This window comes from Phaenicophaeus curvirostris, chromosome 2 (genome assembly GCF_032191515.1).
Source record: "Phaenicophaeus curvirostris isolate KB17595 chromosome 2, BPBGC_Pcur_1.0, whole genome shotgun sequence".
NCBI lineage: Eukaryota > Metazoa > Chordata > Aves > Cuculiformes > Cuculidae > Phaenicophaeus > Phaenicophaeus curvirostris.
Window position 1 is genome coordinate 14,329,798 of NC_091393.1, and position 23,817 is coordinate 14,353,614.

The following is a 23,817-nucleotide window of genomic DNA, read 5'->3' on the forward strand; positions in this document are numbered from 1 at the left end:
TGCTGCAGAGTGCTTCCTACCTTGTTCAGCACAGACAGGTTAACCAATTTACCTCCACATATTGGCACAGTTACAGTGCTTTATTTTAGCTTTTGCCAGAGGGGCCAGGCCAGTTATTCCCCAGTGCTGGCTGTCTTGCTAGGTACACCAAGGTGGTGATGTGCTTTCTTCTATCTTCCATCTTCTGCTTTGGTTTCTTTTATTTATTTGTTTGTTTGTTTGACCTTAAAATTTCCTGTGGGAACATTCCTTGTTTTGGAGATCTCATATTCTCATATATATGTTCATGACTTTGGGAGAAGGGTCATTTGGAGCATCACCAGGTTAGGGCACATTGTTCTGTCACGGGAAATAATATTTTGTGGAAGGATGCATACTATTTCTTTAAAAATGTAGCCCGGGGAAGATGAGTAGAGTTCTTGGCAGAAACTTTTGCATGAAGCAGTGTGGTGGAGCAGCCAGGGAATATATTGCATGCAAATAAAGTTCCTTCTTCAGTGTGAAAAGTGCATGCTTTGTGAGTGGCAGCAGGTCTTTTCTTACCTTTTGACATTCTGACTTGACCCATATTGAGGCATCCACCAGCAGCCTTTTCAGTTCTTTCCAAAGAGCTGCCAAAACTAAAGAGTTTTTTTGAGAATAATCTCTGACCCAGCAAGGTTGGTTGTAAAGTTTGTTTGTTTTTCTCTCTCCCACGGGTTCCTACTATTCTCTTACTCCCACATCCTATCTGACTCTTGTTTTCAAATGCATACTTCAGCCTGCTCCTTCCCTACCTACTGCATCCTGTGTTCTGCTTTCTGACTTCCTTCTCTTTTCTTATAGCTTTTCTTTGTAGTTCCTGTTCATTCTGGTCCCTGAGGAGCAAGGAGTGAAACATTAACAGTTGCGGGAGGACCAGATTAATATGGCTGTTGTTTTAAGTTTAGAGTTCAGGTGAGAGCTCCCTGAAACATCCTTTGTATATGCCACTATGCCCTGGAGCTCTTTGCACCACTTCATTGCTGCAGCAGGAGAGAGGAATGTGTATCTGTGTTTCGTCCACTACCATCTACAGTCCAGCATTTAAGATAGAAATACTGATACAAGTTGATCTTTGCAAAGATGCGGGTGTTTCAGTTGTTGCAAATTAGTTAACAGGTGCTGAATTGCTCTGCTGTTATCGCTTCACTGTGTTTCTCAGTTACAAAGACGCTGAAAAGCTAGAGACACAGGGTAAGCAAAGCAAGTGGATTTGAATTATCACACGTGTCTTGACAGGGCATATGGGAGTTGGATATACTTTGACAGTGGTTTTAAAAGCATGTCATTTCACAACATATTCAGCATGTATACCTGTGTTGTCTTCTATAAGTCTTATTACTGCTTTCACAATAAGGCAATTACATTAGTACAGGATATATCCCTGGGTTATCTGTGTCTCTTTGTCAGCTGAGGATCACCATCATCTGTGCTTACAGTATGTGCAGGCACTTCCCGTGCTGATGTCAGTGTATCCTGAACATAAATCACAGATATAAAGTACTTACATTACTTATCATTTCTCTATTGAAACGTTGCATGTGCAAGGCTGGAAAAAATGTAGGTCCTTATTATCTTTCTGAGGATTTATATTCCTGCTAATTTCTTATGCCCGTGATGCCCAAATGTTTTTCAGCTGTGTGCTAATACAATATTTTCTCCTGCTGGTTTATTTATAGCCAGGACTGATCCATTTATCTATGGCTGCATATAACAATTAGTTTTCTTTTTTTATCTTATTTTATACATTTTTTATATGCAAGACATAAAGAGAAAACCACTTTGTAAAACAAGTTTGGTATAAATGGATTGGTGAGCAACTTTTGGGATATTACATATTTTTACCAACATCATCCCAAAAGAGAAATAAATGTAAAGGAATTAAAACCTAATGTATTTGTTATCTATATATATATAAAATCTCACTGTTTTTCAGATTTCTAGATGATATAGTTTTATATAGTTTATATAGTTTATATAGCTTTGAGTTAAATTAACTTAAAATATTTGCATGTAGCAGGCAGTTATTTCTTGAAAGTCTACCTAGGTTATTAATGAAAAAAAATCTGATAAAATGAAATTGACTTAAAAGTTGGAGAACTACACCAATACGCATACATACACATATATATATATTATAGTGTGATGCATCTCTTCTAACTTGTTTCAGGTTGAAGAAACTTCTTGAGCAGGAGAAGATCTATCAAGCCCGGAAGGAAAAAGAACATACAAAGAGACTCAATAAACTAAGAGAAGAACTAGTCAAGCTCAAATCATTTGCACTCATGCTGGTGGATGAAAGACAAATGCATATTGAACAACTTGGGCAACAAAGCCAGAAAATACAGGACTTAAATCAAAAACTAAAGGAAGAAGAAGAAAAGCTTAAGATTATTAGTGCAAAAACAAAAGAAGATGGGCAAAAACTGATGAAGTTAGAGGCTGAACTTGAACACAAAACATCATCATTTTCTCAAGAACACGAGGAGATGACTGCTAAACTGGCTAATCAAGAGTCACATAATAGACAGCTAAGGCTAAAGCTAGTGGGGTTAACTCGCAGAATAGAGGAGCTAGAAGAAACCAACAAAAATCTTCAAAAAGCTGAAGAGGAACTTCAAGAACTAAGAGATAAAATAGCAAAAGGAGAATGTGGGAACTCTAGCTTAATGGCAGAAGTGGAAAACCTCCGGAAGCGTGTGCTTGAAATGGAGGGGAAAGATGAAGAGATCACAAAAACTGAATCCCAGTGTAAAGAGCTTAAAAATAAGCTGCAAGAGGAAGAGCACCATAGCAAAGAGTTGAAACTTGAAGTGGAAAAACTGCAGAAAAGAATGTCAGAACTAGAGAAGCTAGAAGATGCTTTCAGTAAAAGTAAGTCTGAATGCACCCAGCTACACTTAAACTTGGAGAAAGAAAAGAATTTGACTAAGGATTTGATAAATGAGTTGGATGTGGTGAAAACTCGAGTGAAAGACCTTGAGGCATCAGAAAGCAAGTTGGAAAAGGCTGAAATAAGCTTAAAAGATGACCTTACTAAGCTGAAGTCATTTACTGTAATGTTGGTTGATGAACGAAAAAATATGATGGAAAAAATAAAACAGGAGGAGAAAAAGGTTGAGGGTCTAAGCAAGAGTTTTAAAGTTGAACAAGGGAAAGTTATGGATGTAACAGAGAAACTGATAGAAGAAAGTAAGAAATTTTTGAAACTGAAATCTGAAATGGAGGAAAAAGTGTCTAGCTTGACAAAGGAAAGGGATGAGTTAATTGGCAAACTGAGAAGTGAAGAAGAAAAATCCTCTGAACTAAGCTGTAGAGTTGACCTGTTAAAGAAAAGAATTGATGGTATAGAGGAAGTAGAAAGAGAAATTACAAGAGGTCGAGCCAGGAAAGGACCAGAGCATGGTTGTCATGAGGACAACAAGATTAAAGAACTTACTGTTGAAATTGAGAGGCTGAAAAAACGTCTCAAACAACTGGAAGTGGTTGAAGGAGATTTGATGAAGACAGAAGATGAATATGATCAGCTAGAACAGAAATTTAGGACTGAGCAGGATAAAGCTAACTTTCTTTCTCAACAACTAGAGGAGATGAAGCTCCAGATTGCCAAAACCAAAGCAATAGAAAAAGGTGAAGCAGTGAGCCAGGAGGCAGAGCTGAGGCACAGGTTTCGTCTGGAAGAGGCTAAAAGCAGAGATTTGAAAGCAGAAGTTCAAGCTCTTAAGGAAAAAATCCATGAGCTGATGAACAAAGAAGACCAGCTTTCTCAGCTCCAAGTTGATTACTCAGTCCTGCAGCAAAGGTTTGTGGAAGAAGAAAATAAAAACAAGAGTATGGGGCAGGAAGTTCTGAACCTAACGAGAGAGCTGGAGCTTTCCAAGCGTTACAGCCGAGCTCTCAGGCCCAGCATAAATGGACGAAGAATGGTGGATGTTCCTGTGACATCCACCGGAGTGCAAACAGATGCTGTAAGCAGTGAAGCAGCAGAAGAAGAAACTCCAGCAGTGTTTATAAGGAAATCCTTCCAGGAGGAGAACCACATCATGAGCAATCTGCGACAAGTAGGTCTAAAAAAACCCATGGAGCGTTCTTCAGTGCTCGAGAGGTATCCTCCAGCAGCGAATGAACTTGCAATGAGGAAATCGTGGATACCATGGATGAGAAAGAGGGAAACTGGGGCTCAGGCAACTCCTGACAAAGGAGTCCGAACCCATGGTAGTCCAGCGCATCCTGGGGAGGTTGTTCTTTCACCAAAGCAGGGTCAACCTCTTCATATTCGGGTGACACCAGACCATGAGAACAGCACAGCCACTTTGGAGATAACCAGTCCAACCTCAGAGGAATTTTTCTCAAGTACCACTGTTATTCCTACTTTGGGAAATCAGAAGCCACGAATAACCATCATTCCCTCTCCCAACATTATGCCTCAAAAAGGGAAAGGCGGTGAAAGTCCCATGGGCCCTGATCGTTCTATATCTCCAGTCACTATAACAACATTCTCCAGGGAAAAATCCCCGGAGGGAGGGAGACCACCCTTCGCGGACAGACCTGCATCACCCATTCAGATTATGACAGTATCAACATCTGCAGCACCGGCAGAAATCGCTGTCTCTCCGCAGTCACAAGATATGACCATGGGAAGGGCTGTCTTCAAAGTAACACCAGAAAAACAAACCGTCCCAACTCCAATCCGCAAGTATAATGCTAATGCCAACATTATTACAACAGAAGACAACAAAATCCACATCCACTTAGGTTCCCAGTTCAAACGCTCTCCCAGTGCTGCACCTGATGGTGCCAGTCCTGTAATAACAGTAAGACCAGTGAATATAGCAGCAGAGAAAGAAGTTGTGACCGGTACTGTCCTTCGATCGCCTCGGAACAACCTGTCCTCGCGACCTGCAGCAAGCAAGGTGACGAGTACTATCACTATAACACCTGTTACAACGTCTTCCACACGAGGAACACAGTCAGTGGTAAGCAGCATAGTCTAATGATGTCGTAGTCTTTATGGTGAGGAGAAGTGAAACAATAGTTTGGGTTTGAGACCCCAGAAAGAATGGCTAGGGTGAGGAGAAACTCTTCACTTCCCTACATTTGTTTCAGATACAAGCTTTACTATAAAATGATAATTTTCCTGATTCACAGAATCACAGAATCACCAGGTTGGAAAGGACCCACTGGATCATTGAGTCCAACCATCCCCATCAATCACTAACCCATGTCCCTCAGCACCTCAGTGGGACCCGAGTCCCATCCTCGTGCCACAAGAGGTTCCAAATTCATGTATTTTTCATGTATTTTTGTACCAGTGTTGGATGCTGGAATACTTTTGGGATCTCCCAAAGGAATAGCTTTCAAAGGAAGTCCCTGCAAAATTCCTTTAAAGGTAATTTCATAGTGGCAATCCTGTAAAATTGCAAATGAGAGGCATAGAGGGACAAAGAATGATGGTGATGACAGAGCGGGAAACTGTATTTTTGTTATTTGGTGCAATTTCAGACTTCTGAAAATATTCAATGATTTTTGGCCCAGCTGGTCGGTCTTAGAAGTCTGATCATGCAGGCTGGTATTTCTTCTGTAGAATCCTATTATAATTCCAATTCAGTTAATATCACCTATAATACTGAACACCGAAGAAATAAATAGGCAGACACGGTACTGTTGCTTACAGTTCCAAACCTCTTTCAGCCAGTGAATAGTAAGGCTCATTCTGTTCCTCTGAAATTCTCAATTCTATAAATGTTGTATTAAAATGGACCTTACTCAGCATATTTTTTGCTGCTTTCTCTCTGAGCCTCTGTGGTAGTTTCCCAGCTCCTTTTTTTGTATTTAAATCTGTGTCTCAACCTTTGTCTTTAAACATATTGGACAATATTTGTTGATATTCCTCCCCTTAAGTTTGTTATTGGACATGGTTTTGCATTACTTTAGCTGAAAATACCCCGAGAAAGAAGAACTTAACTGAACTATAAAACCAGCAGTAGTGTATTAGTGCAAAAGATTATCTAGCTAGACAGAGCTTGTAGCAGATGCTTAGGGGAAGATTATTTTAAGTGGGTAAACATGCAGAAATGTTTCCCTCGGTGTCTGTTCCTAGTTTTTGGCAGTAGGTGGGCATTTCTTTCTGAACCAGGGCCTGTAGCCACATCTTTGTATTTAATAGACCATGGCTAAGTTTTCTTCTATTTATTCTTCTAATTGCTTTTTGAACTCATTTATGCTGTTGTTTCCGCAACATCAGGGGGCAGTGAATTTAGCTGTGGGCTCTGGGAAAAATGCTCTTTTGTTCAATACCTTTTATGCAATACCTTCATTGCTTACAGCCTCTTTCTTGTATCTTGACAAATACTGAATAGTCACCCCTGTTCATTTGTCTGTGCTGCTCAGGAGTCTGCAGACCCCTACAACAAGCCTCTTCAGGCATCTCTTTCCAAGCTGAAATGTCAAAGGGTATTCAAGATACAGTTCCACACTTTTGGAGTGAGGCTATCATTCCCATTTCCCTCGCTTAAGAAAACTTCCAGTCATCATATGGATCCTTTTGGGATTGCACATGCATGCTTTCTCTCTCCCCATATATATAATGTACTGTAGATACTTTACAGTGCAGTATTTTTCTACATACTACAGGCAAGTTCATTTTTTAAGAAGTCTTGAACTAATTAATTTACAAACTTCTCTGTCTTTCGGAAGCTTGGAAATTTTTTTTTCAGAGTTCTTCATTCTTTTTTTACTAGATGTCTGTCTCTGCTGTGATGATGCACTGAACCATGACAGACAAAACTTTTTTGGTTTTGTTTTCATCTGGCTAAAAAGTGACTTCTTTCTTCACTTCTTCCTCCCAGATTTGGAATGTAATGAAAATAGTTCAACTGTAAGATTTACTTTATCTCATGCTTTCCTTTGCTTCTTGAAGTCCCTAGTCAGATGAACAGGGAGCTTCTAACAAGTGCAAATGTACCTTTCCACCTCTACCCCATGAAAAAAAATTAGAAGTTGTATATTCACCATCTCTTTTGCAAATGACTACTTTACAAACACATTTCAATACCCCTAGTCAGAAAAAACAAGGGGCAAACATTTACTTAGTAACACTAGAATAAACCACCATTGATATAATTTTGAGTGTTTAAGTTCATAGAATCAAAGACAAACTGATATAAAACTGCTTTTCTTAGCTCACTTGGTTTAAATATTTTTCTTAGCTGTCCTCATACAATGTACAATGTACTAATGCAGTGCCAGGTACAAAGGGGAAAGTACACTGAAGTTCCTAGCTCTTCTCTGTTGCTAAAATAAATTTGCAGTTACTGTTTTCATGTTTGAAAACATTTAACTCTTCTTCCAATTTGAATTTATAGTTATCTTCAGTACTGCAGGTGAAGTGAATTTTAAGGTGCACACATGGTGCTTTTAAAGGTTCAGTCAGAGCTGCGGTGTCTCCCTGTGCATATGTGGGCCTAAAATCATGATGGATAGTCATGATTTTTGAATCCCATGGACTAAAGGGTGTTACGGTTTTGTTTATTTACACCAACATATGCTTTAGAGTAGTTAGAGATTTATATTCCCATGATCCAAGTCCTGTTCTGAGTCTGCAACATGTTTTATTTGGATAAAATGGGACCCTGATCCAAAGAAAGTCACAGGCACCTGAAGGAGAATTTAACCAGAATGATCAACAAAAAAAGGAACTGCTCAGTAACTCAGTCTCCAGTGACACCTGGACTTGCTGGACCCAAACGTTTTAGAGATGTTTTGTTTTTCTTCCCAAGGCCAGACAGCTGAGCAGCTGAACTCATCACATCAGCGCCACCCCCCGCATGGTCCAGCCCCGCAGGTGTCACCACAGCAGGAGGTTTGATGCATCCTGGATCCCAGTGCTGATGTGATAGAGATTGTTAGACCAGTTGGATTGATTTCTTCATTTACACAGAACCATTGCCACTTTGATTAAAAAAAAAGAACCAAAACCTAGGCTGGTAAACCACCTTTTATATGATACCCTATGGAATTGGGCTATAGAAGTGGAAACATTGGGTTCTGGTCCTCCTTAGCTTGATTAGAGTCAAAACCAATCCCAGGAGAATACTTGGACTACCCTAGCAGACCTAGCGGATATTTTTAAATTACAGATGGCCCACAGCACAACCAAAAATTCAAGGTTGAGCAGCTTGATCTAGTGGGACGTGTCCCTGCCCATGGCAGAGGGTTTGGAACTAGATGTTCTTTAAGGTCCCTTTCGACCCGAACTATTCTGTGATTCTATGGTTATGAGACCATAGATACGCAGACCAAAATGAGCCTGAAACTGTAGCCTGGTTGTTAGTCTTGCCTTAGCACATCAGCCCAAGTCCCCGTTTGCGGGACAGTTCGTATAATTTACATTGGAAAAAAAACAGAATAAAACCAAACAGTCTTTGGGGAAAAAACAGCTGTGGTGCCTATATCCTGGTTTTGTTTTGTTTTGTTTTGGCCTTACATTTGTCTGTGGGATTGCTTGTGAATTCAGATTTTGTTCAGCTACCAGGATGGGTGCCAGTCGTATCATCACTTAATCCCTGTGCTTCCCACCTCCTGCAACACTGGCATCCAGTGCCAGGGGTACACAGTGAATCCAGTGACATGCAAATCTACAGGGAGCAGAGGGAATCCTTGCTGCAGCAGAGCCAGGATAGTGGCACGACACCAACCGTGCAGAACATTCTGTGACTGAGGCAGTGGGGTACAGCTGAAAGGCTGTTGGGTGCCAGAGCTAACTGGGCACATGTTAAAGCAGCTATAAGGCTACTTGCATTTGGGCAGCATGCAGTTTGAAATCATTTTGTTCTTTGTAGGTGTTCCATATATGCTCTAAGCTCCTCTTATAGTTACTAAATACCCAAAGGACAGCTCACTTGCCCACATAGAGATGTCTGGTGCCATCTGCATGCCCCGTGGCAGCTAAGAAATGTAGATAAGGCTGCAGTGTATAACACAGACCTGTACCTTTCTGCAGTGGAAGCTGATGGGATGCCTCAGATGGCACGAGATGCCTCAGTCTGGGCAACTGAGTCAGTCCCTAGTCATTAGTCTGCTTGTCAGCACCGAGCTCCGTGTGCTGGCTCCATGGAGACTGGAGAATGATTCAGCTGAGATGCTGCCAGCTTCAGTGTGAGCTGAATTGCCCACTGGGCACCACTGACTCTGTTGGCTACATCTCAGGTCCCGCCCTTTCGGGATTCAATTGCCAGAATATACTACTGTACTGTCATTAAGTGCTGCCAAGCAGCCTACCTAACTTCCAGCAGCTTTATCGGAGGCTGCAGGTTTCCTTGAGTCTTCTATCTTACCTATCAGCCCTGTGCAGAACACTAGACAACTGTGTCCATCACTGAACTGAACCATTTCTGTCCAGGGTAATCTGGTTCTTGACTTGATCGAGAACAAGTATCTGGAAGGTACCTTCCAGTACCTGAAGGAGACCTACAAGAAAGCTGCTTACAAAGGCTTGTAGTGATAGGACTAGGGGCAATGACTATAAATTGGAGAGAGGCAGATTTAGACTAGACATAAGGAAGAATTTCTTCACTATGAGAGCGGTGAGACGCTGGCACAGGTTGCCCAGGGAAGCTGTGGCTGCCCCATCCCTGGAGGTGTTCAAGGCCAGGTTCCATGGGGCCTTGGGCAGCCCGGGCTGATGGGATGTCCCTGCCCATGGCAGTGGTCCCTTCCAACCCAAACTATTCTATGATTCTAAAAAGCACTTGTTTTTTAATGAGAAAATTCCAAAAGTAAATGCATGCATGAAAGCACTCTTGCATGTCAATAAACTGCAATAAACAGGATCTGTTATAAACCACTAAATCACACTAGATGTTCTGTATATTTGAATGCTTTTCTTCCTTTAATGGGACTGTCCAACCTTACTGCAACTCCCTTTCTGCATCGAGCAATGATTATCGACCTAAGGAGCTTAGCAGCTGCATGTATTTATCTCGCTCTCAGTACTGTATTTTCTAACCTTGCTGTGGCCCCCTGTGCTGTTCCAGCACCATGCTCTGCCCATTCAGAGCCAGCCACAGTCACTCTACATCCCATGGAGCTAAGACTCGGTTTCTGGTTGGAGCAAAATTCCAAATCAGCTAGAAGACAGCAGCCTACAGACAAACAGGGCTGGAGGGAACTACTTCGAGCTTTGTCCTTGTAAAAAATGATCAAGAGACAGACAGTCGTGTGGGTTCACAGCCACAAACGCTACAGACACGTACCAGAGCGCGTCCACTGCTTGCTTATCCTATCGCTCTCACCAAAGAGGATGGCTTGCTCAAGAGCCACCTTTGTGCCAGTTCACTTGGCGAACACAAAATGCTTTTGCTGCTGTGTGTGAAGCAGGCATTAGCTTCAATATGATAAGCATGTTAGTATGCTGTAAGGAAGGCAACTAAGAAATTTAAAGCAAGTGAGAGAGGAAGGCAACTAAGAAATGTAAAGCTAGTTAGAGTTCTTTTCAAAGTGCTTTTGAGTGATTTAGGCTTGAAATGAGTAACTTGAAAGCCCCCAAATCCTTAGTTAATAATTTACATGTGAATAAAGCTGAAGAAATGCCTGAGATTCCAGCTACTTCATTTGATTGCCTCATGTTTACACACTGTGCAGCTCTTTCAAGGAGTACAAGATGTTTGTCATTTGGGTTCCCTGGGATGTTGACGTATTTTCCAAGGCTGATGGAATGCATTTGCATGTTTTGCCCTACAGAATTGTATGGCTCTAACTTGTTTTGACATCTACATGTGAGTTCCATATTACCCTTTAGACTCCTATTGTAAATGTTGCTTTTAGTTATTGAAAATGGCTTCCTTCCTGCCGGGCAGACAGCATTCAAGTTTTCCAATTGTGATTTTTTTTTTGTGTACACATGGGGTTTTGAACTGTTCTTAGAAGATTAAGGAATGGTTTTCCTTTGAATACTCAGGATGCAGACAGAAGGCTCTGATGCTACTGGCTGGAATTCCTTCGAGAGAGAAAACTGCTCCTTCACGGAGCATTTTGTAGAAGCATTTTTAAGCAAATGTGCAAATACGTGTTGCATTCAACACAAACTCCTTATCCAGTCTATTCCAGCAGCTTAGTTTAATTTTGCTTGCAGGTCATAAATTGCAGAATTTAATCATTTTGTCGATGGGTCTAGCTAGGATTGCGGGATCTTATGAAAAGTGTTCTGTTTTGTGAGATCAAAGTCTTGGTATCTGAACAGAAATAAGTCACATTTGAAATTCAGCTGAGACAGTGAAGTTGTCACCGTTAACGTTTGTGTCTGTATTGCACGCTGCAGAAGGTAGAACACGTTTTCCTCACAGAACTGTCATGCTTTTAAGTATTTTCTTTAGGTCATGGTTGATTAAAGATAGCTTCCAGGTTTGGCTCTGCCAAGTACGTGCAACATTATCTGGCCAATGGAGACAGAAAAGTCTAGTTGGCCCTGTTGAATCCTCTTGCCTTATCCAAGTGCACATTGCGGGTTTACACAGGGGGATTCAGTTGCCTAAATGTATGTACTGACTGCCATTTTCAAAGCCCTACGATAGCCAGCCTGGCATCTAGCTGGAGCTCCAGATGGCACAGATCTCAGGAATTATGTTGTATCTGCCAGCTTCATGCTTGGGTCCTCAATTGGATTCCATACAGAAGGAACATTAAAAATTTCCCAAGGCCTTTTTTTTTCATTCTGAAGCCCCCAAACCTTAGGATATGTGTGCTTGGTAGGCTCTTCTCCAGGATGGCAAGTTGGCAGAGGTAGTAAAATGATTTATGTCTGCACTGCCTTGAGGTATCCCTGGAACTCTGGGCTGCCTGCTTCACCCTCACCAGAGTTCATCAAGCTGTGGCGAGAGCTTGGAGGGGGAAAGCCCTCTTCCATGTTCCTTCTCCCACAGCCACGGGAAAAGGAAATCCAAATTATTGCCCTCTGTCACTCCCAGCTCCCTGCACTTCCCGGTGCAGAAATAAGTGGCCCCAGCCGTGGCCCCGCCATACTTTGGGTGGGAAGCTAAGTTCAATTTTATCTGTAGTGCTGGGAAATGTTGCTGCAGCACTGAAAGTATGGCAGTTACTCTGGGTTCAGCACTAGCCTTACATGGCTGTACTATTTTGAGGGCCCATGGTAGCCTCTGTGCAAGACAGAATCATAGAATCATAGAATTGCCAGGTTGGAAAAGACCTCTTGAATTATCAAGTCCAACCATTCCTATCAGCCACTAAACCATGTCCCTGAGCACCTTGTCTACCCCTCTTATAAACACCTCCCTGGGCAGCCGCTGCCAGTGCCCAGTGACCCTTTCTGTGAAAAAATTTTTCCTGATATCCAGCCTTGGATATCAGGAAACCTCCTGAGGTGGAAACCTCCCTTGGTGCAGCCTGAGGCCATTCCCTCTTGTCCTGTCCCTTGGGACAAGAGGCCAGCTCCCTCCTCTCTACAACTTCCATTCAGGTAGTTGTAGAGAGCAATGAGGTCTCCCCTCAGCCTCCTCTTCTCCAGCCTAAACAACCCCAGCTCTCTCAGCCGCTCCTCACAAGGCCTGTTCTCCAGCCCCTTCACCAGCTTTGTTGCTCTTCTCTGGACTCTCTCCAGAGCCTCAACATCCTTCTTGTGGTGAGGGGCCCAGAACTGAACACAGGATTCAAGGAGCGGTCTCACCAGTGCCGAGTACAGAGGGAGGATAACCTCCCTGGACCTGCTGGTCACGCTGTTTCTGATACAAGCCAAGATGCCATTGGCCTTCTTGGCCACCTGGGCACACTGCTGGCTCATGGTCAGTTGGTTTTCAACCAACACCCCCAGGTCCTTCTCCTCCAAGCAGCTTTCCAGACAGACTTCTGGTCTGTAGCACTGCATAGGGTTGTTGTGCGCCAAGTGCAGGACCTGGCATTTGGCCTTGTTAAACCTCATGCCATTGGTGTCAGCCCAGCGGTCCAGCCTGTTCAGATCTCTTTGCAGAGCCTCCCTGCACTAATATTGTACCTGTCTGACAGCTAAGCCAGCATTTTGGTAGCCTTTAAGGCTGTCCTGCACTGTGTCATGCTGTGGAATCAAAATTTTGCAGGGAATCACATCTCTATGACATCTTAATCCAAAACACTGGACCTCAGCTCTGATCCTGATGGTACCTTTGGCCTTACTCTATCTCTATGTGCTATGGCCAGGTTCTGAATGTGAATATTAATTTGCCGATAGGCCTGATTTGGGACACGGTTGCTTGAGAGGTAAATGAAGAACCAGTAAAAAGTATATGATGAGCATATATGAGAAGCATATATGTATCCTCCGTTCATGTAATTTCGCTCTGTCTCACTCTTTTGCAGACAGGACTGGATGGGTCATCCCCGAGACCTACACCCACCCGCATTCCTGTGTCAAAAGGTATGAAAGCAGGAAAGCCAGTAGTGGCAGCCCCAGGAGCAGGAAATGTGACAAAATTCGAGCCTCGTGCCGAGACTCAGTCTATGAAAATAGAACTGAAGAAATCTTCAGCCAGCAGCTCTGCATCCCTGGGCGGGGGTCAGGGCTGATGGCGGTGGCTCAGGGGGTACGTTCTGCAGGTTTTACTGCTACCATGGAAGTCAGCCCCTTGTCTGTGTAGTTGCTCACATTTGCCTGTACTAATGAAGTTCTGCAGCTGTCACTTACAACAAACTAATAACTGTGTGCATTCACTACTTAAAAATAACAACAACCTTTTGTTTTCTTACTGAAGTTTAAAAAAGCAAAAAAATAAAAAAAAGGCCACTAAAAAGGCAGTTGTAGACCAGGAAGATTTTCAGCCTAGGAAGTGAGAATGAGGCAACTGCGCTAGGTTATTAATCTGGTTCAGGACTTCTTAATGATAGATTTGGTCACTTTTTAATAGATCGAAGGAAGTTTGGTCACTTTTACTAGTTTGTCTTCCACTTTAATGGATCACTTCCTACCTCTGCTACTGCATGGGGCACTTTCTTTTCTGCCTGTGATCACATTATTGAGATGCCACATTTCCTAGGGAAGCAGTGCCAGGAGACAGAACACTTGAGGTGCTGTTTTAGTGAAAACTAGTACCTCGGGTGTGGGAGGGAGGGGAAGAGAGAAAGGATGGGCACTGTGTGACCAGCCTGCTCTCTGAGTGTGTTCCATGCAAACTGGTGTTTCTCACCAGTGAGTGAGCTCCTTTCTCAAGGCGGTTACAAAATTCAAGGATATAGGGAGGTTGCACAACGTTTGGCAGCAGCAGTGCTAAGCAGCAGCTTATTTCTTTCAGAGGAGGGTTAACACTTGTGGACAGTACTTACAACCAGGTCCCTGACTTACACATTCTAGGATACTGCCAGCTCCGTGTTGGGAATAAGGCAAGTAAGCCAAAAGGTGTCTAGTCATTAGAAAAAGTCTGAGAAACAGTAATCTGGCTAAAATCAATACAGACCATTTTTGCCTGCTCCAAATACCCCTAAAGGCTACGAAGCAAGTCACTCCATTGATTTCACTAGGCTTTCAATTTTCCTGATTGGATTAACTTGTGTTATATTTAAACCTTAGTGGACAAGCATCCTTGTGTCCCAGAGGGGAAGTCAGCACAAACTACACGTGGCAGAAATTGCTGTCTGAAGGCACAGCTCAGGTATAGACAGTGAAAAAGATAGGGTTTGGTATGGAAGTTACTCTCCGTTCTCAGAAATATTTTGTCTTTAATATGTACCACCTCACAACACCATTGTTTTTCCTTCCCTCTTTGTGATTTCTTCATCTATGTGTTTGCATTTTTAAGCATGTTGTAAGGAGTTGTTCCAGCATGGAAATGGTGTGGAGGCTGGTGATCATTGTGATTGTTTATTTAATAACAGTAAAGTTATTAAAGGACATTTCCACTAGGTGATCAATTTCTGAAGAAGAAAGTCACAACCAAAAGAAATAGGGCAGACTGATGAACGAAGGTTTTAATGTTTATCTAATACCTCAACCACCACAGCAAGCTAAAAAAATGGTTATGAATAGCTTTCAGAGGGGGAGGCAGGAAGACCACTAATAAATAATAAATAGAATTCACAGAAAAGAAAACGCACCAGTGGGTGAAATATTATATGGATTTCAGTCTGGGAGAGAAGATTTGATGGAAGAAGCTACCACAGAGGGTCAATAAAATTATATTCAGTCCAAGCAATGTTTAGTCTTCAGTCTGCACTTTGCATTGCTCTCCAATTTAAGATCCAGATATGGCTGCTATCCCAGAGTAAAGCTGGCATTTTATTACTTACACGAAGGGCATTTTGTCTGGTATAAAAGCTGTTGCCACATCAGAAAAGAAATAGATTTCAAGTATTACATGTGCAGCATCTGCAATACCCATTAATTTTATGGTTCTGGTTCCTATGGCATCTGAAAATCAGGTTCTTATTAGTAGCATTTTGCATAACACTGAATTCCCACTATTTCAGATAAAACTTGGAAACTGGAATCAGCAAACAATGTGAGTTACTATGCCAGAAATACATTAGATCCTCTCAACCAATAATTATCACTTAAATGCCTTAATTTGTTAATAAATTGTTGCTGAAATCTTACTGTTCTTATTGTAATATAGATGTTTTAGTAGATGTTTGAAGAAAACACATTATTAAGAGATTTTTTTTTGCTGGATATTCATTATAAATACAGGCACTGAAGCAAGTCTTCAGGTCAAAACAGTCACTTAATACTGCAAACATGAGCCCCAAGTTAATGTGACTAGATACGGTGATGAACTACAGCTGCCTTAAGCTTTCAGTTCCAGAGCCTTGTTTCAAAGAAACTTAGATTCTTAGTTAACTGTTGCTATACGCAAGGCAATATTTTGTGTGTGCCTGTTGTTGAAAAATGTGTTTGTTTTGCCTGAGACCTAAGAAACCTGAAGAAACAAGCCAGCCTTACAGGACCTAAAATCCAGGACACATGGATTAGAACAACTGAATCAGAACTGCAGCTGGGGATTACTCTTGTGGAGTCAGTAGTATTTTGTGAGATGGACTCAAGAAATTCCAGACAGGTCAGAGTGAGGTTCCTATTATTTTTCCTGGGGGCAGCACAACAAAAAGGAACTTTTGCTCCATAGCAGAAGCCTAAAGAGTTGGAATCAGGCAACTGATTTTAACAATAGCTAAAAGTAGGTATTTAATTGTACTCATAGTGTTTAACATCTGTTTTAATTGATCTGAGATTCTTGTTTCTTAAAGGTAAAAGGGTAAGATGAAGAAAAAAGAAAGCCTGTAGTTCAGAAGTCTTAAAAGTTGAAGTATAAATATTTTTATTATATTTGAATTTCCTCTGAATGTGAAGACAGTTATGTTTAGTGACTACAGGAAGATCCTCCATTCAGTAGGTTGGCTCCAGAAGGCAATTTAGACAACCAAGTCTAAAGATGGTGCCTAAGCCCCAGAGGCATCCTGAAGACTTTCCTGAAGTTCTTCCACTGTACTTGTCTAATCGGTGTTTCAGTTGTGACTTAACTAGCACTGCAGCTTCTGAACCTAACTGAGATCCATAATCTAGGTATTCTTGTATTTCCTCTAAGGGCTTTGAGTCAAGCCACAATTTCATGGTCACTTAAAGTCAGGATGTAACTCCACACTGGAGTCAAAAGCTGTGGTCTTCTCTTTGTCACCTCCAGACATGAAAGTACTCACTTCCATGTGGTTCCCTTGAGCTGGCACAAGTGTTTGAACCTAACTGGGGAACTGATCTGAACTAAAAGGAATCTGTCAGAAAGCACAAAGGTTAGCTTTAACATAGCTTAGTTCCAGGCTCTCAGGACAGAAAAAAGAGAGAAGGAAGGTGTAGGAAACCAGGGGCTGTTTTAAAGTGAATCATGAATGTCTTCTAGTAGATCAAATACCACACAAATGTTGGGGCAGTGCTGCTTACTTTACAAAGATTTTGATTGAAACCTTTCTTCAAAGCTAGGAGTCGGGTCCCTCCTCTCTCAGAGGAGACTCAAACCCATGCCAGCTCCAGCCAGTTTCACCAATGACAGACAGCTGAGGGGGACGGAGATGGCTTTCTCATTCCCTCCTGTAAAGGCTGTGCCGTTCTGCATGGAGGGCTTCAGTATTCACTGAGCAGAAACAAGAGAGTGGTTGAGTGGTCAGCTTACTGAACTAGGAAGAAGGAGTCCCCAGGATTCTGGTCTCTTTTCCAAAGGCAGCCTTAGAGCCTGTCCTTTTCAAAAGAAGGCTTATAAGATGAAGCGTCTCTGTTCACCCATCCCTCTATCTGTCCTTCGTTGAATACCACCGAACACATCAATCAATTTCAACCAAACCTGACAAAGCAATAGGGGTCTCCAGAACAAGTTCTTCCAGTTTAATGAAAAGTGTGACAAAGAAGAGGAGCAAGACCTTAGGAGTGCCCCACTGTGTGGAAGAATGTAGGGTGAGCTCACCTTCATACAACATCAAAGAATGAACACAAGAGTGTGATATCAGGAACACCACAAGGACAAGCTTTGTTCAAACCTGGGAATTTACTTGGCAACAAAGAATCAGACTGAGACACCAATCCACAGGAAAACATTAGGGCCTTTATTTAAGAGCTTCTTGTGTATTCTGTGTTACTGGATAACAATGCAGGAACCAAACCTTTCTCTGCCCAGGTGATCGTCTAGAATGACTCATCCTCATGTTTTCTCTCTCTTTCTTTGTATTGACTTTTTCTTTTAATGAAGTGAAACAGTTTCAGTAGCAAAATGCACTCAACTCAGAGTAATAATGATAATTACAGTGCTTTAACAGGAACTGGGCTAGATGAGAACCAATCTTTGTCATTTTGGTAGGATTCGATGTTAGTTGGAGAGACGCCCTGCTCCTGACTGTGAAGCCATATAAGCAGTTGCAATAACCCAAGCCCGGCAGTGGGAACAAGGCTGAAGACAGCAGCAAGGTGGAAAGGGGGAAGAGCAGGGAAAGGGCCAACCCATTCACAAGCAACACACAGGGACTGAGAAGGTGCACCTTCAGTTCTCTAACTTTATATTTTGTTCCTAAGTTTTCCACTGTGTTCCCTAGAAAAGATCCAGTCACAGTCACCTCAATGACTGTTCCATTACACAGTAGTATTGCGAACAGAGTCATTAGCAGAGCAATACATTTGAGTAAGTGCGACTGAATATGAGGAGCATAGAACTTCATCCCTAATGCCTGGGGGATTTCTCTCAGATCAGTAAACTTGCTAAGTAAATAATAGAAGAACAGAGATTTTTTTTTTCCACCCTTTTTTTTTCCTTTTGTGACACTCATTAGTGCAATTTTTCAAAAAAACAAGGAACGCTTTCTGAGTCTTCTGGATATGCATGGTTCAATATTTAAACCTCGAACCACCTGCAGCACATAGCAATTAGCATCATATTAACATGCTCATTCATGCCATTTTTACACCAAGTCACATGTTACTGCCTGAAATATGTTACACACGTTATAAAACATGCCTCGTGTTGACAGAATATTCAGTGATTCTGATCAGATGTGGAAAAGCATGTCTTTAATGAGAGTAAGCTACTGTCCTGCTGGGTTTCAGGTGCCTGACATAAGCTGCAACAGTCGGGACAATTTTCAGACCAATTATATGTTCCCATCACACATCAGTGGCTGATTTCATTGAGCTGCTTTGAAGCCTGTAGTTTGCTGGCAAGAGTTTCTATGAGCTCATCTTTTGAACTTGTTTTCATTTAGGGGAATGTTTTTCTCCCCTGCATCAGTGTGAGTTACCCTATTTCCTGTAATTTTGCCTGAGCTCTCAGGTAAAACTATATGCCACATTTCTTATTACAGAATCTTTTTTACTCCCTTCACACTGCTTGTACTTGGCTTTTTGGAAGATGCAGTCAGGGTTAACTCCTCTCAGATATAGAGCTATCAGCTCTGAGAGTCAGGTATAAAACACTCAGGTATGAATGGTTCTCCACTTTATAATCTTTCTTCAACAGGATTTAAAAAAATAGAAATACTGATGTATGGTTCCTTTCTGTCACCCGGGCATGTGTTGTCTGTGGTACACACTGTTTTTTTGTATTATCTGGTGTTGTTCGTTTGTATATATTGTAAGATGAAATTAAACTCTCTATGTTAAAATGTCAGTTGATGTGTTTCATTATATGAACTGGTAGTTTGATAGTCAGCTATTAATGATGTGTTTCCCAGAGAAGTTTTGACTTATATCAGTGGGACTGAAAGCAGAATCAACCGTTCTACAATAACTTTGGTTTTTTTCTTAAAATCAGTTGTTTTGTTTAAGTGAATTCTTAGCTCCTTGAAATGTTTGTATGTATAGCACTAGAAAAAATTATGAAATCGTACCTTACAGGTATAATCATATTTCTATAGAGGTTAGTCCTACAGAACTCTGAAAAAATCTATTACAATTTTAGTTGAGTAACTGCTTGGATGTCTCTTTTACTAACTACAGTGTGTGTGTATAAATACATATATTTATTTATATGAACATTTTAAATACCAAGAAACTGTTAGAAAAAACTCAGGCTTCATACACATGTGTATAAGAAATGTATGAACAAATAGATAGTAGAAGTGGAAATTACTTGATTTTTTTAATTATTTCTCCTACTTTTTGCATAATTGCTGTATTTGGTTTGCAGAGGAAGACTTGTTCAGAAACATACTGTAGTTTTGCTGTTCAAGCATGATATTCTTCTGCTACCCATTTAGTTTGTTGAATTTTATATCTAAACTGTATTAATCTATAATACACATAATGAATATTAAGAAAAAAATGTTTCATATAGAGTTTGTGTGACTCCCATTGAAGTTAATGGGAGAGTTCACCTGAGGTTACAATCAGATATTAAGTAAGTAAGTGCAATTTTTTACATTGTAATCTGAAAGAGCTAGAAGTGCAAGGTAAAATCTTACTGTAGTTTGTCATTCCTTCACATTCATTGCTCAAATTCGGGAGAACAGGTATACATAGATTGTTGGAAACATTTGTTAATGATAAATTATGTGGAAAATACATACTTTTTATTTGGGAAATTCTGTTATTTCATTTTCTTAGCACATGTTCTTGAAAGTTGCCTTAGCCCTGCTCGCTTTCCTGATTCACCAGGTATGAAAAGCATCACTGCCATCTGCCATCTAGTGGCAACGCTCTGGCATTGGGAGGGCATCGAAATCATTTTGATTTCCTTTCCTCTTAGAACTTCATCAGACGAATTTCGAATATTATTTAGGAAGCAGACGAAGGCAGAATTCAATAAAAACATAAAAGGGAATAAATACATGATCAGTGTCATTCTGTGGGTAAATTTTGAAAAATCTTCAGCCTTTTAAGAGAGGAAGGAATCTTCAGAAAGAAAAGAAAAAATTTCAATTAAGAAAATGAATGTTTCTAAAATATATTAGTCTATGTTTCTAGTTAGCACTGGTACAATTATATTATTTAAAATGCATAAAATACCCCTTTTCAAAGGAAAACATCATCAACTGCTAAATTCTTATATTTGAAAAGTTGCCTATAAGAGTAGTGTATATAGAGAGAAGAACAGATGCCGAGGTCATTAGTATCTCAGCAGAGCCCAGAGATTAATCAGGATTGGGGATCTCCTACATTAGAGCAAGCTTAAACCCAGCCTTTCAAAGACAATGCCAACACTTAAGTTTTCAATGCTGTGGATTCAATTTATCCCCGTTAAAGTCAGTAGCAAAATTCAAGTAGACTTGCTGAATAAAACCAGCATAGATTTCTAAGACATATTTAAATTAAAAATGAGAACTGACCTCATACCTCTTCCTAATCCTGATTTCAGAATTACCAGCAGGTTTATGGTGGATTTGCTCAGATAGGATACAAGAAACTCAACTCCAAGTCCTCTGCCTGATGCAGGTGTGGGGCTGGAACCTTGGTGTTCCTGTGGTTTAATCCGTTCAACTACATTACTCCATTTCCCTATGGACAACCGAGTAATGGCCCTGACACTGAAGTGGAAGCCAAAGTCTTCCGAGTTGTAACCTGGTACTAATTTAGTCTCCCTTTCTAACATAAGCCAGGACTGTTTTTATCAACCAGTGATGTGCAAGTAAGCCTGCGAGACATTTCTAGAAGAAAACTGCTTGGCGCTGCCATTGTAATTGTTCTTCTTTAAAGTAGCTTGTAATATATTTGCAGTTTCATGAAACCAAATGTTTTGCTCTTTTCTTTTAGAGAGTGTCATCATTCACCAGTTACGCATGAACTCTAGATGAGTTACCGCCCCCACTATACGCTCTGTGTGCACTGCCCTCCTTGCCCATTGGATGGATCACTGTACAAGCTTTCTACCATCAACACCAGGGTCACTTGTGCTACTGATTATTCATGGAAGTACTTATTCCTTCCGTTAAGATTTTATATATATATTTCTTGGTAGAGCTTTAAGAACGAAGGGCCTTGCTGATATTTTGAAAGTATATAGTCAGAGAGAGAGAAGCAGTCTTTCTCCCAGCTGAATTTCACTTTGGTTTGCAAAGCCTAAGGCACGTGCTTGATTTTGTTTGTTGTTTGCCATATAATTTATTTTTATAATACACTTTGTAAAGTAACTGTCCCAAAGTTGCGATTCCTGTTGTCCATGGCGCATTTATTTGTAGAATACACTGTCAAATTTGCTATTGGATATTTTTGTAGTAGAGAGAATATGTAAAGCAAGAAAAATTTAACTTCAACAATGATTTGTGTTTAAATGGAAAAATATTCAGCACATTGTTTTGCCACCATAAAATTCTGTGAGACTAAGTACTATGAAGACTGCTGTATGGAATCTGTACTGTTGCAGAATATTTCTTGCACTGTGTGATGGGTTGGCTTAAAATTAAGTATTGAAGTCCAATGCCTTGAAATACAACCAGATTTACTCATTTTAAACAATATAAGCCAGTTTTTAAAGCTGTGATTTTTTCTATATAATGTATGTTTTTACTTCTGCCTGTACCAAAAATGTTGATTTTCATTACACTGTAACTAATAAATTTTCGCAACTATGCAAATGTAATCAAGTGTTTGAATTTTAACTCTTAATTTCTTAAGGTTGACAGTACTCGTAGATGTATTTGTTTACAAGGAAAGAATCAATGGCTCTGGAAGTTTCTTTTTTTGACATTTCACTGTGGGATCACAGTGATGTACAGAGTAAAACTGATTCAGATGTTAAGATATGGAGAGAAATCCATCGCCAAACCCCTGATGGCTTAATGGCTTCTAACCTTGTGCTTTCGCTGCATTGGCAGAGATGTCCTATTGCTATGATCAGAATATGCAGCCCTGGACTAGCAGGACTGTATAAATGAGACGCCGTGCACTCTGCCATACGCTGAAGGGCACATTTTATAATGGTGGCTGTAGCTTTTCAAATAGCATCCAGAGAGTTCTGTGGCAGCTGTACTTTAAATGATTTTTGAATGAATTATATATTAAGCTGGATACAGCAAGACAAAGTCATTTCTTCTTGTACATTCTACAATGAATTATTTTTAATCTAAGTCACTGACACATATTTAAAATACCGCTGGCACATATTTAAAATACTGCAGCTTTTTTAATTGCAGAAGCTCCTGGGAAAAACTACTTTTTGGAAGGGAAAACGGTGTTGCTTGTAGGAGATATACTGTGGGACACCAGAAATAGCGCATTAACTCAGTGTCCCACAGAAATGAGGAGGTCAATTCATCTTTGAAGCCGTAATAATGGACTGCTGCGTAGCCAATTTGAACTTCATGGTTTAGTTTGCTTGCTAGCCATAGGAGATGTTTTTTTTTTCTTTTAGATATGAGTTCTGCAGCAAATGCTGACATTGTAGAGAGGTGGGATATTCTGAGACCTGTATAAACTTTCTTGGTGTTGATCTGCGTTGTAAAATTTGCTAAAACAGTTATGCTGAGTAATCAAAATAAATGCCGCTTATCCTTGCAAAAGAGTAATTTTGTTGGTATAACTTGTACTTCAGATGGTATGTGCAGTTTTTGAGTGGTCTGGGTTTTTTCCTTAAGGCAGACAATATATGCTAATAGCATAGCTGTGTCTGTAGATCATACCTTAGAGCGAGTCCAGCTTTTCAGAGAGTAATGCAGCTGAGGTGAATAAAGTTTAGTATGTGCCACATTTCAATTTACTGCACAGCAGAATAAACATTGTAATGACCCAGATATTCTGTTTTCCAAACATTACTTGGGAATCAAAACCTATCCATGCTAAGAAATACGTTGAGCTCATCTGGAATGAAATTGCTGGCTATCTGAAAGTGACAGTGACATGCCTGAAAGAAACTTCAGCTTTTAAATATGAGTAAAATATAACTAAAATCTTATTCTGAAGTTGAGTCTAGATTTAAAAGGTCCCAATAAACGTAGAATTTTTTTTCCTTGTCTAGATCTTAATATAAAACTAATCCAGTAGGAGTGTGTGTATAAGCTGTCCCTTTTTGGTTTATGATTCCTGAACAAATAGATAAACAATTACAGTTTTGCAAATACATTACATTCTTCAGCTTTGCAAAATAAAAGTTTCTTTAAAGCATAAATACAGTCGTGGTGATTTTGAAATAATTTAGATTTTAAAATACTTCTGATGAACTGTAGCTTTTGAAGTAGGAGTAACACTGTGCTTAAAAGACCCATGGAGATACACACTATTTTGTCACTGATAATGGTTTATGCAGGTAGAATAATAAATTCTGATCTGACACCTGGCAAGCTACTAAAGTTATTTCATAGAAATGCCTGGAAGGTTAAAACTCAAAGGGTGCATTTCATCTTCAATGCACTTATGTTCCT

General features: G+C 40.5%; 1 protein-coding gene across 4 annotated transcripts in view; it reads left to right on the forward strand.

Annotated features, from left to right (window-relative positions):
* The window catches only part of FILIP1 (filamin A interacting protein 1), a 114,285-nt gene extending 91,320 nt beyond the window's left edge, over window positions 1-22,965 (forward strand). For 2 of the 4 annotated variants that reach the window (XM_069851328.1, XM_069851329.1), the window contains 3 exons: window positions 2,192-4,997; window positions 13,366-13,589; window positions 21,215-22,965. In XM_069851328.1, the coding sequence (XP_069707429.1) occupies window positions 2,192-4,997; window positions 13,366-13,572 (3,013 nt within the window). In that variant the 3' untranslated portion in view covers window positions 13,573-13,589; window positions 21,215-22,965. The remainder of the gene's footprint in view (window positions 1-2,191; window positions 4,998-13,365; window positions 13,590-21,214) is intronic. The other 2 variants (XM_069851330.1, XM_069851331.1) reach the window with 2 other exon arrangements.
* The last annotated feature ends 852 nt before the right edge of the window (window positions 22,966-23,817 follow it).